This window comes from Heterodontus francisci, chromosome 9 (assembly GCF_036365525.1).
Source record: "Heterodontus francisci isolate sHetFra1 chromosome 9, sHetFra1.hap1, whole genome shotgun sequence".
Lineage (NCBI taxonomy): Eukaryota > Metazoa > Chordata > Chondrichthyes > Heterodontiformes > Heterodontidae > Heterodontus > Heterodontus francisci.
In genome coordinates, this window is record NC_090379.1 from 116,480,777 (window position 1) to 116,494,943 (window position 14,167).

Below are 14,167 nucleotides of genomic sequence, written 5' to 3' on the forward strand. Positions count from 1 at the left end.
AAGCCACCTCCCTTTTTCCCTTCTCTATCTGTCTCTTCTTGTGTATGTGCGCACGCGCCAGTGAATGTGTGAGTGGATGCCGTTGTGACAATTTCAGGATAAGGCGTATTGATCAATAAACAATTGATTTTCTGTTTTTAAAACCTACAAGAAAACCTGTTGCTGTCTGTTTATTGAAAATTTAAAAACCAAGGGGCTAAACTCTAATACAAATACACTTGCTGTGGTCAGGTGGGGAGTTCAACAGTGGCAACCACCTATGTCTCACCATGTGGTCATAACAAATTGGGGGCTCAATGCCAGGCTGTGAACCGCCAGCCAAATGAGAGATTTGGAAAATGGAAGGAAAATTGAACTCTACAATTGTGGAAAAATAAACAAACAGGTTTTCTCCATGCTGCTAGAAACAAAAGAGACAGCCACATTTAATGCTAAGGAGTTTGTAGTGCAGGGAGAGATATCCTATGAAAAATTAAGAACCAAGGGGCTAAACTCTAATACAAACACACTTGCTGTGGTCACGTGGGGAATTGAACAGTGGGAACCACCTACATCATACCATGTGGTCATAATAGAACTGTAAAGACTCGACACAATGGAAACCCTTCTTAAATTGTTGATGGAGATGGTGTGTCTACAGTTACCTCTGTCAGGGGTTTAAATTATTCATCTGATTTCGCAGACCAAAGAGAAGATTTTAAGTTTAAAAATCTCTCCATGAGTGCTTACAAAGTCAGAGTTCGAGAGGTGAGAGCCATAATCACCACAGGTGGCCTCGTTTAGTTGAGCAGTTGGAACCAGAAAGTTTAGGAGAGTTTGTTCTGTCATTGTTAACAATATCAATTATTCACTTGGGTATCAGGAATCAAAGAGAAAATTTGGAGTTGGAAATAATTTGTTTAAATTGCTATTTGGGACAGCCCACGTGCTCCACCTTGCTATGGAGATAGATGTTGCTAGGGAGATGCCTTTTGGGTCAGGTGTGTTTTTTTGGCTGTTTGCTGACACAGACAAGCAGTTGGCTTTTGGAAGTCAGTTGGATTCAGGGACAAAGAGACCATCAGGAACCCAGGGATGTTTCTATTTTGAGGCAGGCTCGTGCTCAAGCTGGGAAGTCCAGACTTGGGAGGTGATCCCATTCGTTGGAAGACAGCTGAGAAATTAGGGAAGATGAAGTGAATTCCTCAGAGCCATGGTACACTTTGGATTGGTCTCAGGAGAAGAGAACAAACCACCATGATTCTGTAAAGTATGGAGAAATTTTGGGGGTGGAAGTAAGAGTCAAACAGGAGTGTCCGTTGAGTTTAAAGGATATGACTTCATGTTCCTTTCAGACTTTAAGTTTAAAATATAATTGTTTCCAAATTGTAGTGATAAGTTAGTAGTGTTTTGCTTTGTTTAACTCGTTAAGTTTTTTGTTTAAAATGTGAAATATTGTGACATAATTCTTTCAGTAATAACTGGGAATTTGACTTTCTCTTTTTAAACAATAGTCCCTAATGGGATCGTAACACTTTATAACCATTTTCTCAACCTGTCCTAGAATTTTACCCTTTATTTTATATTGCTCCTCCTCATTCTTCCTAACAAAATGTATCACTTCACACTTCTCTGCATTAAATTTCTTCTGCCACCTGTCTGCCTGTCTATGTCCTCTTGAAGTCTACAACTATCCTCCTCACAGGTCACAACACTTCCAAGTTTTGTGTTATCTGCAAATTTTGAAATTGTGCCTTGTACACCCATTGAGGTTACGACCTCAATGAGTTCATTAACGTTAAAACACAAGATCTGAACTCCCCAGAACAATTCAAAGAATTACACAAGATTTTTAAGACTTTTAATATAACAACTAAACTAAAAGAAATACCCATTAACTAAACAGTACTTTGTAAGTAGCTGATACCCCAAATTACAGAGAAGGGCATTTTCTTCACTTATTAAAACACTTAGAAACTTCACACCATACTTATATGTTACACCGTACACCCTGATAGTGAAATCTTTGCAGTTAAAAGTTCCAAACTCCTCCCAGTTTCAATGGGTTGGATCTCCCTGACCTTTCTCAAAGTCAAAACTTCTTTGCTCATTTTTTCTGAGCATTTTCAACCTGGAATTCAGTAAATAAAGCAATCCCTGGTGACCCTGTTGGTCTTTCTCTTCTCTGCAAATCTCAATTTTTAAAACATTTTCAAGTCTTTGCAGCCTTTTGCTGTATTATTCTTCTGGGAGCAGGTGTTCCCTCTCTCTCTCCTCTCTGAGGCTGCCACTGCAGGTCTTCTTCCTTACAGCCTGCCTGCCTGCCTTCTGAAAATCTGTTGAATTTATCTGGAATCAAGTGTTAATAGACAATTGTCTGTTCCAATATACAAAGTCCACAAGTCTGGTTACAGCAGAACCACCTGGGCTTTCCATTGTTCCCAAGTATTAGCGACTGCCTTTCGTATTTACATTTCAGAACCACTGACTCCTTGTTTACAATCTAAAAGTCTGGGATGGTGAAACCCATTGTTCTTCAGGTGTCAGACCCCTGCAGTCTCTGCTTTTCAAAAAGATCTTTGATCTGGGTTCTTTGTTGCCCTGGTAACCAAGATCCCTGTCTTGTCTTTAAACCAGTTGATGTGAGGTCACCCGACTTCTCTGACTCCATCTTACACTACATTAAAAATCACAGTTTTAAAACAAAATCATGCTACAAAGTCAAGGTTTCATAACAATATCAGGAAAAGCAATGATCCTAGTAGCATCTGTATACCGTCCTCCAGTCCAAGAAACAACCATTCACCACTGGTCTATGGTTCCTAGCACAGCCAGTTTTGTATTCATGCTGCCACTTTCCTTTTTATTCCATGGGTTTCAACTTTGCTGGCAGGTCTAGTATGTGACACTTAATCAAACATCTTTTGGGGAGTTCTCTTGGTATTCTGGCCAGTATTAATCCCAAAACCAACATGACTACAACAGATAATCTGGTCATTTATCTTATTAGCATTTGTGGAATCTTGCTATGTGCAAATTCATTGTCGCATTTCCTACATTAAAACAATGACTGTACATCATTGGCTGTAAAGTTCTTTGGGAACCATCTGAGGTCCTATCAGGCACTACATAAGTGCAAGTTCTCTCTTTCTTTAACTTCTCCATGCGTGGTGTAACCCACCCTCTATCTTCAGTTTTCCCAGTGATGTTTAGAATCTGACTACACAGAAGGAGGCCATTCAGCCCATCGAGCATGTATCAGCTCTTTGAAAGAGCTGTCCAGCCGGCACCACTGCCCCGCTCTTTCTGGTCCTGCAACTATTTGCTTTCCAAGTATATCCAACTCCCTTTTGAAAGTTGCTACTGAATCTGTTTCCACCAACCTTTCAGGCAGTGTATTCCAGATCCCAACAATTCACTGCGTTCAAAGTCTCCGCATTTCCCCCTTCCCTGGTTCCTTATATGAAAACCTCCATTAAATCTCCCCAAAACCTTCTCTGAGCCCAGGAGAACAGCCCTAATCTCTTCAGCTGACTCAAGTCCCTCATGTTGCTCTAACCTCAAAGTTCCCATGACAACATCTCCTTCCCTCCCAACCCCCCCCCCGCAAAAACTCTGTGCCCTCAGGGTGACTCTTGTACAGTTTCGTTGTGTTGTCGCCGTTGGATGTCTGATTCGGGATGCCGGAAGTGCTGCGGTTGTCAGGGGGCTGGGCGCTCTGGGGCGCCCGTTCCATTCTGCTGCCGCCGGTCGCCGAGGATGCTCCGTTTGTTCAGCGTGGTGATCACGGCCGGCCTGTTGCTGGCCTGCCTCACCGCTTACGTCTTGGAGAATTACACCACGCAGCCCGCCTACACCGCGGCCGGCCGCGAGCATCCGCGGGCCGGCCAGCCTCCCTACCCGGGCCGGGGCATGGACAACATTTTCTGGTTCCTACAGGTAAAAGATTGCGGGGTCACCGTGCCCACCCTGGGGCCTCACCTCCCCACTGCCGGTTGGGCTTTTCCTCCCTTCCCCACCGTGTCTGGGGCAGGAGGAAGACTGACTGCTTCAAGATAGATGACATCCTTTAAAACCATCTCTCTGTAAATAGTACTTCGCATGTTTAAAAAAAAATCATCAAAGGTGTGGGAAGATCGATTCTTACAATTTTAGGGGTTCTTTGAGATTTAATATGAATGAAACCCGTTTAAACCATGACAGGTGCCTGTCTCTGGACCCCCCCCCCCCCACTTCCTTTCCCAAACATGGACCAGTTTACAAGACAGGTGTGGAGCTGATTCTGAACCAAAGCAGCTTTACTGCTGCGTTGGGTTCATTTTTGCTGCTTTCTTTTCATTTGGTATCTGACCAGCATCTCCAGTGCCTGTAATATATAGAAAGAAATTGGCCCTTGTGGAACATGTAGAAACAGATGTGTTCACTGGCCATCTAAGGTTCGACAACGTCTGGAACTTTCAGCAGTACAGTCGGAGAAAAAAACCAGCTCGCCTGGAACTTTGGACTTGTTTGGGCAGTTTTCCTGCCGTAAATCTTCCAGGAATTTGAGTGCTAAGAAAGTCATTTGCAAGTTGCTGAGTGATGCGCAAGTATCGATTCACATCATCTTTGACATAATGTACGAGTAGAATTACACATCTGGGGGATTAGTATGTTTTGGTGGCAGTGGCTGGCATTCTTTTATTTGTTGAAGGAGGTGAAGGAACGATCAGGATTTGTGTGTGCTGAATTTTTAACCATCTCTTTTAAAAGTGTATATGTGTTGGCTTTGTTCATAGTGGATTTAACTGAAAAATGTTTTTCTGCTCAGGTGTCTGACCTCCATATCAGTAAGTTTAGAGATCCCCAAAGAACCCCTGACTTTAAGAAATTTTGCACGGAGACCGTTGATGTAATTAGGCCAGCAATCGTTTTCGTCACAGGTAGGTCATGAAACCCAACCAAAAAAAAGTTTGGTTATCAATAGATTTGTAGTTTGTTCATAATGTTTTAAATTAGTATAGGGGCATCCGACACGATTACAGGACGGTAGGCCACATCCTTAACTAGAGACTTTCAAGAATAAGCCCTTTTGGAAAAAAAAAACCCATTCTGTGAACAAGGTCAACAAAAAAGCAAGATATCAATGGTGCCCACTTATTAAGAATGAGACCTTGAAATCAGTTCTTTACCCACTTCCAAAAAAAAGTTTAATTCAGTGCACCAATGCGAGGTTGGGCTGAAGTACCGCTGCTGATGTTGGAGGAGAGAAAACCCTGTTCCCCTCTCCTCCCCCAGATCCGCTAGTGACACTTAGCAGTGGCTTCTTTTTCTGGCAGGCCTGGCAGCTGGGCGCTCTCCTACCACAATGTGTAAATCTGGCAAGTGCAGCAATGGTTGAGTGGGGTCTGACGCCTGTTTTGTGGGATAAATGGGTCTAGAAATAATAGCGTCTGCGAATGCTCGGCTGACTTCCCCTTTCGCTCTTTATATGACAGCTCTTTACAGAGCCTAGTACAGTATGGGCGGCTGATCATACTGCCTGCAACCACCGGGAGCTTGCGGTTCTGGGTCCCGAGTCCCAGGGACATCACACACTCTCATGAGATGCGGACAACCATGAATGCTGATTGTTTGTATTGGGAAGTGAGCCTGGAGCTTAGGTGGACATCGTGTATGGTAACGCATCTGATTTTCTGCTGTGGGATCTTGCTATGTACACATTTACTGCTGATTTCTTTTTACCATGTGACAGGAGCCAATCTTGAAAAAAATAGTTCTGTCACAGGAGGTCCTGGAGGAATTTTTTGTAACTTGGGAGGGGAGCCTCAGAAGCAAAATATTTGAGAACCAATGGCTGGAATTTTATGTTGGGTGGATGGGAGCCACCCTCCGATGTAAAAGTTGGTGGCGAACCCACTTCTGCCTCGCTTGGGGATCCGTTCTTTATTTTACGGGTCCCTGGGCTTTAACTGTTCCGAGGCGAGACTTCCACCCGCTTGAGGGAGGAAGTCCTGCCTCTTTGAGCTGCTGGCCAATCAGCAGGCCAACAGCTCTTAGTCCCAGCAGCACCACCAGGAGTGGTGGCCACTGCTGCGACTGCAGCCCCGTGTGAGCAGAAGATGTCTGGGAGCCGGGAAAGCAGGTAAGTTTTGGTTGCCTCGCTGGGGGTAATCGGTCAGGTGGTCGTTTAGGGGGAGGAGGGGAGGAGGAGGAGGGGGGGGGGGGGGCGTGTTGGGTCTTGGGGGTTGGGGGGGGGGTGGTTGGGGTCGTGGGGGCAGCCCTCCATCGGGATGAGCAGGGCCCACCCCCGAGGCGATTGGAAGCCGCCTGCTTTTCCTGGCTCCCGGACGCCCGGTTGCCACGCATAAAATCCGCGTGGAGGTGGGCAGGCCATTTTTTGCAGCCCCCCCACCCAATGTAAAGGGGTGCAGAGGCGGGAGCAAGGTGGGAAAGCCTCCTGGAGCCTCCCACTCCATTTTACGCCACCCGCCCGCCACCATCTGGCTTGTTAGGGTGGCGTAAAATTCCAGCCTATGTTTTCTATAATTGTTGATTTTGAGATAATTTGTGCTTTTTGTTTACACTTAGCGGCCACTCTTAGTGAGAAGTAAATAAATAAAATCACATGGCTGCGTAGCTTTATTTCACCGCAGTGTAATGTTAGTTGAAAATTAGACTATTCAAGGGAAATCCTCAAAGGTGTACAAATACATTACTGACAATGTTGCAATCAGAATGTTGGAGACTTTTTTTTTACTCACTGAGAAACATGGTACTGTCATTTTTCAAGGCTTCGGGATTAAATTGTGCAGTAACAGCCTTTCACTGACTTTGAATTTTACCTGAGTTTAAATAAACTGTTGCAGGTGACAGTCACTTGGGTTTTTGCTTTGCACTGCTATTGTAAGTTTAAATTACACCTTCCATTATTAATGAATTGGGTGCTGTTCAGTGAGATCTTTCTGCGTTAGAAGTTTACATGCAGAAGAACAGCAGCCGTGAAAATTAATCGGTGGTTAGGGCTGTTGTAAATACATCTGACTGGTTCATAAAAGGGTTAATATTAGCTTTGGAACATTGATTTGTAGGAAATGATTGTTCGGCTCCAACTTGTCTTCTCACCATATACCTTCCATCTTTCTCCAGAAACTCATCTAACTGGTTCTCCATTACATTGAATTGTAAGCTTCAAGGGTCTTCTTTGGAAACGATATTAGTCTTTGGGTAGGAAGTGTCACCTGACATCTCGCATTCCTAATCTCCTAGTGCTTAAATTTGTGTCTCCTGGTGTTAGAATTTATTGCCGCAGTGAAAATATTTGAGAACCAATGGCTGGAATTTTATGTTGGGTGGATGGGAGCCCCTCGAGTGTTTTCCGCCATTCATTTAGATCATGGTTTATCTGTACCTCAACTCCAATCACCTACCTTTTCGAATGATCCTACGATGCCCTTACCTAACAAAAATCTGATGATTTCATTCGTGAAAATGTCAGTTGCCCTCCGCCCCCTCTCCAGCATCCACAGCATTTTGGGGGAAGAGTTTCAGGTTGCTTTGGCCCTTTGTGTGAAAAAGTGCTTCCTGACTTAACTTCTGAATGGCGTAACTCTAATTTCAAGATTATGTCCCTGTTTTGCCATTAGAGGAAATAGTTTCTTTATATCTACGTGATCAAATCCTTTTGTTATTTTTAAAGATTAGATCGCACCTTGAATTTTTTGATGAAGTAGCAAAGAAGGTTGATGAGGGGAATGCAGTGGATGGTGTCGATATGGATTTTAAGAAAGCATTTGACAAAGTACCACATAAAAGGCTGGTTAGCAAAATTGAGGCTCATGGAATAGGAGGGTTGATGTCAGCTTGGATAAAAAATTGGTTTAAGGACAGAAAACAGTGAGTCATGGGTAAATGGTTGTTTTTCAGACTGGAGGATGGTAGACAGTGGTGTTCCCCAAGGTTCAGTGCTAGGACCATTGCTTTTTTCATATATATAAATGACTTGGATATTGGAATATAGAGAAACTTAGAGGTTTGGTAGACAGCGCGGATAATGCCAATCAACTGCAACAGGATATAGATAGGCTTGCAGAATGGGCAGAAAAGTGGCAGATGGAATTTAACACAGAAAAGTGGGAGGTGATGCATTTTGGCAGAAGGGATTGGGAGTGGCCATATAGGTGAAATGGCACATTTCTAAAGAGTGTGCAGGGACAGAGGGACCAGGGGGTTCATGTGCTTCGATTTTTGAAGGTGGCAGGATATACTGAGAGATTAGGTAGCCAAGTAGATAGGACCTTGGGCTTCATAAATAGAGGCATTGCATACAAAAGCAGGGAAGTTAGGCTGAACCTTTTCAAACTCTGGTCACCACACTTCAGGAAGGATGTGAGGGTCCTTGAGAGGGTGCAGAGGAGAGTTACCAGAATGGTTTCAGAGATGAGGGAATTTAGCCTCAAAGTTATCTTGGAGAAGCTGGGGTTGTTCTTCTTGGAGCAAAGAAAATTGAGGGGAGATTTGATAGAGGTGTACAAGATTTTGACAGGTTTGGATAAGGTAGACAAGGAAAAACTGTTGCTGTTAGCTAGGGGGCATAGATTTAAGGTTTTGGGCAAGAAATGCAGGGGGGATGTGAAGAAGACCTTTTTTGCAGTGAGTGGTAATGACCTGGAACTCGCTACCTGTGAGGGTGGTGGAAGTGTAGATGATGAATGATTTTAAAGGGAAATTTGATGGGCACTTGAGGGGAATAAACTTGCAAGGCTATGGGGATTGAATGAGGAAATGGGACTGATTGGATTGCTCTACAGAGAGCCAGCGTGAACTCGATGGGCTGAATGGCCTCCTGCTGTGCCATAATGACTCTGACTCAACCATCTAAACTCAAAGGAGTCTGAGCTATGTTTATGCAACCTGGCCTCATAATTTAAGCTTTTAAGTCCTAGTATCCGTCTGCTGAATCTGGGCTGCACCATTTCCTGGGATGCGGTTCACAAAACTGAACACAACCGTCCAGGTGAGGGTCTGAATTATTTTCCCATTTTCCTCTATCTGCCCATGCTGTTCCCCAATTTATAGGACAGTTAGTCAAGTAGCCTACAAATCCTGGCACATAGCTGCCTGTCAGTCTGTATGTAATTACTTCAATAATAAAAGAGGTTATAATGAGCGATAAGCAGGCAGTGGAAACTCTATGGGTAGAAATAAGAAATAGAAAAAGATGCAAGACTGTAGTGGGAGTTGTGTATGGACCCCCCCCCCCCCTCCCCACCCCGGTAGCAGCTATGGAGTGTTAAAATGTATAAATTCAGAGATTAGGCAAGCATGCAGCAAAGCCAAAGTGGTTTTAATGGGGAATTTAACTCGTATAGATTGAGATCAGCAGACTAGCTCGTGTCTGAAAGGTAGTGAATTTTTTGAATATGTTCAGGATAGTTTTCTGCATCAATATGTCCTAGAACCAACAAGAGGCCAGGCCATATTAGATTTAATAATGAGTAATGAGCCAGGTTTAGTTAACATCCAAACAGTACATCAACATTCATCTGATAGCGTTCGTATTGCGATTGAGGTCAATGCAGTGTTTGAAAGGGAGGAAGGTGGAATAGCTACAAAAGCTATTTGGGACCCAAAGTAGTAGTCTCTCCGATGAGATAGTTGAGGCAAATGTAGAGGTTAAAGCAAGCAAGTCCAGTAGGCAGGCCGGGCAGGGGCAGGACAGGGAGCGTGGAAGGTCTGGTAGGCTAAACTGCATTTACTTTAATGCAAGAAGCCTTACAGGTAAGGCAGATGAACTCAGAGCATGGATCAGTACATGGGATTGTGATATTATTGCTATTACAGAAACATGGTTGAGGGATGGGCAGGACTGGCAGCTCGATGTTCTGGGGTACCAATCCTTCCGGCATGGTAGAGGTAAAAGAGGAGGGGGAGTTGCACTATTGATTAAGGAGGACATCACGGCAGTACTTAGAGAGGATATCCCAGGAGGAACGTCCAGCAAGGCCGTATGGGTAGAACTTAGAAATAAGAAAGGGGTGATCATTTTGATGGGATTATATTGTAGGCCCCCCAATAGTCAGAGGGAATTGGAGGAGCATATATGTAGGGAAATCACAGATAGGTGTAGGAATTATAGGGTTGTAATAGCAGGTGATTATAACTTCCCTAATATTGACTGGGACTACCTTAGTGCTAAGGGATCAGTTGGGGAAGAATTTGTTAAGTGTGTCCAGGATAGTTTTCTGAAGCAGTATGTGGATGGCCCTACTGGAGAAGGGGATACACTAGACCTCCTCTTAGGAAATGAGGCTGGGCAGATGGTTGATGTGTCAGTGGGGGAGCACTTTGGGACCAGTGACCATAACTCTATTAGCTTCAAGATAGTTATGGAAAAGGATAGGACAGGTCCTCAAGTTGAAGTCCTAAATTGGGGGGAAGGCTAATTTCGATGGCATCAGACAGGAACTCTCAGAAGTTGAATGGGAGAGGCTGTTTACAGGTAAAGGGACGTCTGGCAAGTGGGAGATAAAAGTGAGATAGGAAGAGTAGAGGGCCAGCATGTTTCTGTTAGATTGAAGGGCAAGGCTGGCAAGTTTAGGGAACCTTGGTTGACCAGGGATATTGAGGGTCTGGTCAGGACAAAGAAGGAGGCATATGTCAGGTATAGGCAGCTTGGATCGAGCGAGTCCCTCGAGGAGTACAGGGGATGTAGGACTACACTTAAGAAGGAAATTAGGAGGGTGAAAAGGGGCCATGAGATTTCCCTGGCAAATAAGATAAAGGAGAATCCTAAAAGATTCTATAAGTATATTAAGAGTAAGAGGGTAGCGAGGGAGAGAGTAGGTCCCATTAAGGATCAGTGTGGTAATCTATGTGTGGAGACACGGGAAATGGACGAGGTCAAATGAATACTTCTCGAATGTATTTACCATGGAGAAGGTCATGGAAGCTAGTGAGTTCAAGGGAGGGAACAGTGATATCCTGGAGCATATCAACATTACAAAGGAGGAGGTGTTGGAGGTTTTGAAGCGCATTAAGGTGGATAAATCCCCAGGGCCTGACCAGGTGTATCCTAGGATGCTATGGGAAGCAAGGGAGGAGATTGCTAATGTTGTGCCTTTATTTAAGAAGGGCAGCAGGGATAAGCCAGGGAACTATAGGCCGGTGAGCCTTACATCAGTGGTGGGAAAGTTATTGGAAGGGATTCTGAGAGGCAGGATTTATATGCATTTGTAAAGGCAAGGTCTGATTAGGGATAGTCAACATGGCTTTGTGCATGGGAAATCATGTCTCACGAATTTGATTGAGTTTTTTGAGGTGACCAAGAGGATTGACGAGGGCAGGGTGGTGGACGTTGTCTACATGGACTTTAGCAAGGCCTTTGACAAGGTCCCGCATGGTAGGCTGGTCTGGAAGGTTTGAACACATGGGATCCAGGGTGAGCTAGCCAATTGGATACAAAATTGGCTTGGTGATAGGAGGCAGAGGGTGGTAGTGGAGGGTTGTTTTTCAGATTGGAGTCCAGTGACCAGTGGTATGCCACAGGGATCAGTATTGGGCCTTCTGTTGTTTGTCATATATATTATGACTTGAATGTGAATGTAGGGGACATGATTAGTAAGTTTGCAGATGACACCAAAATTGGTGGTATAGTGGACAGTGAAGAAGGTTGTCTAAGGTTACAACAGGATATAGATAAACTGGGAAAGTGGGCAAGGGATTGGCAAATGGAATTTAACGCAGGCAAGTGTGAAGTGATGCATTTTGGGAAGTTAAACCAGGGCAGGACATATACAGTAAATGGCAGGGCCCTGGGGAGTGTTGTTGAGCAGAGAGACCTTGGGGTGCAAGTGCATAGTTCCCTGAAAGTGGCAACACAGGTAGACAGGGTGGTGAAGAAGGCGTATGGCATGCTTGCCTTCATCGGCCGAGGCATTGAGTACTAGAGCTGGGACGTCATGTTACAGTTGTACATAACTTTGGTTAGGCCACATTTGGAGTACTGTGTGCAGTTCTGGTCGCCGCACTGCAGGAAAGATGTGATTAAGCTCGAGAGGGTGCAGAAAAGATTCAGAAGGATGTTTCCTGGTTTGGAGGGCTTGAGTTATAAAGAGAGATGGGAAAAGCTGGGTCTGTTTTCCCTGGAGCGAAGGAGGTTGAGAGGGGACATGATAGAGGTATATAAAATTATGATAGGGTAGATATCCAGAGTCTGTTTCCCATGGTCGGGGTGACTAAAACTAGAGGGCAGAGATTTAAGGTGAGAGGAGGAGGTTTAAAGGGGATCAAAGGGGTAAATTTTTCACACAAAGAATAGTGGGTATCTGGAATGAGCTGCCTGAGGAGGTGGTGGAGGCAGGGACAGTAGCAACATTTAAGAGGCATCTGGACAGGTACTTGAATGAGCAAGGCATAGAGGGATTAGTATAGATAGGCGTTATGGTCGGCATGGACTTGGTGGGCCGAAGGGCCTGTTTCTATGCTGTACGACTCTATGACTCTATGATTCTAGGTTCAGGTAAGGCTGACTTCAGTGGGATGAGAGAGAGAGACTGTCCACAGTCAACTGGGCAAATCTGTTTATGGGTAAAACAATAGGTCAGTGAAAGGTGTTCAAAAAGTATTCAAAGTGCTACAGTTTAGACCCCTCAGGGTCAAGAAATCTACTTGCCAAAAAAAAGCTATGGCTGACTGAAGAGATGAGATAAATAAAACTAAAAGAAGAAGCATACAAAGCAATAACTAACATAGATCCAGGCAACTGGGAGAGATACAAAGAACAGCAAAAGGTGACAAAACAGTAAAAGCTACAAAAAGAAGTATAAAAAGAAACTTGCAAGGGATATCAAAATCAACAAAAAAATTTTATATAATTATATTAGGAAAAAAGAGGGTGGTGAGGAGTAATGTGGGCCCTTTGAAAACTAATAACAGTGATATTGTCAATGAAAATAAGAAAATAGTGGACATGTTGAATCATTACTTTATGTCAGCATTTACAGGATTCGACAGGGTCAGCATCCCAGACGCCCCAAGGAAACTAATAGTGAATCAGCGATGGAGGCTCACCAAAATTAACAGAAGCAAAACATCAGTAATGAAGAAAATAATACTACTAAAGAGGGACAAATCCCAGCCCATCCCAAGGTTTTAAAGGAAGTAGGTGAGAACATTGCAGGTGCCCTAACTATAACCTTCAAAAGTTCTCTTGATTCGGAAACCGTTCCTTTAGATTGGAAAGTTGCACTTATCGTTCAGCCTTTAAGAACGGAGAGACGGAAACCCGGGAATTATAGACCAGTTAGCCTCACATCTGTTGTGGGGAAATTACTAGAGTCTGTAATTAAGGATAGGATGGCTGAACACCTTGAAAATTATTTGCTGATCAGAGAGGGCCAGCATCGATTTATAAAGGGGAGGTCATGCCTGAAAAGCTTAATTGAATTTTTTGCACAGGTGACTGAACTAGTGAACAGGGGAGTGTCTGTGGATGAACATAGGAAATAGCAGGAGTAGGCCATTGGGCCCATCGAGTCTGCTCCTCCATTCAGACAGATCATGGCTGATCATCTAACTCTACGCTGTTTTCCCCCACTATCTCCATGTCCCTTGGTGTCATTAGTATCCAGAAATCTATCGATTTCTGTCTTGAACAAGCTCAATGATTGAGCTTCCACAGCCCTCCGGGGTAGAGAATTCCAAAGGTTCTCCACCGTCAGAGAGAAATTCCTCCCCATCTCAGTCTTAAATGGCCTGCCCCTTATTCCGAGACTATGTCCCCTGGTTCTAAACTCACCAGCCAAGGAAACATCCTATCCACATCTACCCTGTCATGCCCTGTAAGAATTTTGTATGTTTCAATGAGATCACCTCTCATTCTTCGAAACTCTAGTTTCTGCAATCTGTCCTCATAGTACAATCCTGCCATCCCAGGGATCAGTCTGGTGAACCTCTGTTACACTCCCTCTGTGCCAAGTATATCCTTCCTTAGATGAGGAGACCAAAACTGTGCACAGTGCTCCAGGTGCGGTCTCACCAAGGCTCTATACAATTGCAGCAGGCGCCTTTACTCCTGTACTCAAATCCCCTTGCAATGAAGGCCAACATACCATTAAAACGACAAATGGAATTTTGGCCTTTATTGCTAGGGGGTTGGAGTTTAAAAATTAGGAAGTCTTGTTACAACTGTACAGGGTGTTGTTGAGGC

The 14,167-nt window shown here is 44.2% G+C and overlaps 1 protein-coding gene across 1 annotated transcript in view; it reads left to right on the plus strand.

Moving 5' to 3' along the window:
* The first annotated feature begins 3,627 nt into the window (after window positions 1-3,627).
* tmem62 (transmembrane protein 62) overlaps window positions 3,628-14,167 on the plus strand; it is an 86,825-nt gene continuing 76,285 nt past the window's right edge. Inside the window, exons 1-2 of the mRNA XM_068039753.1 lie at window positions 3,628-3,918; window positions 4,790-4,901. Coding sequence (XP_067895854.1) covers window positions 3,646-3,918; window positions 4,790-4,901 — 385 coding nt within the window. The 5' untranslated portion in view covers window positions 3,628-3,645. The remainder of the gene's footprint in view (window positions 3,919-4,789; window positions 4,902-14,167) is intronic.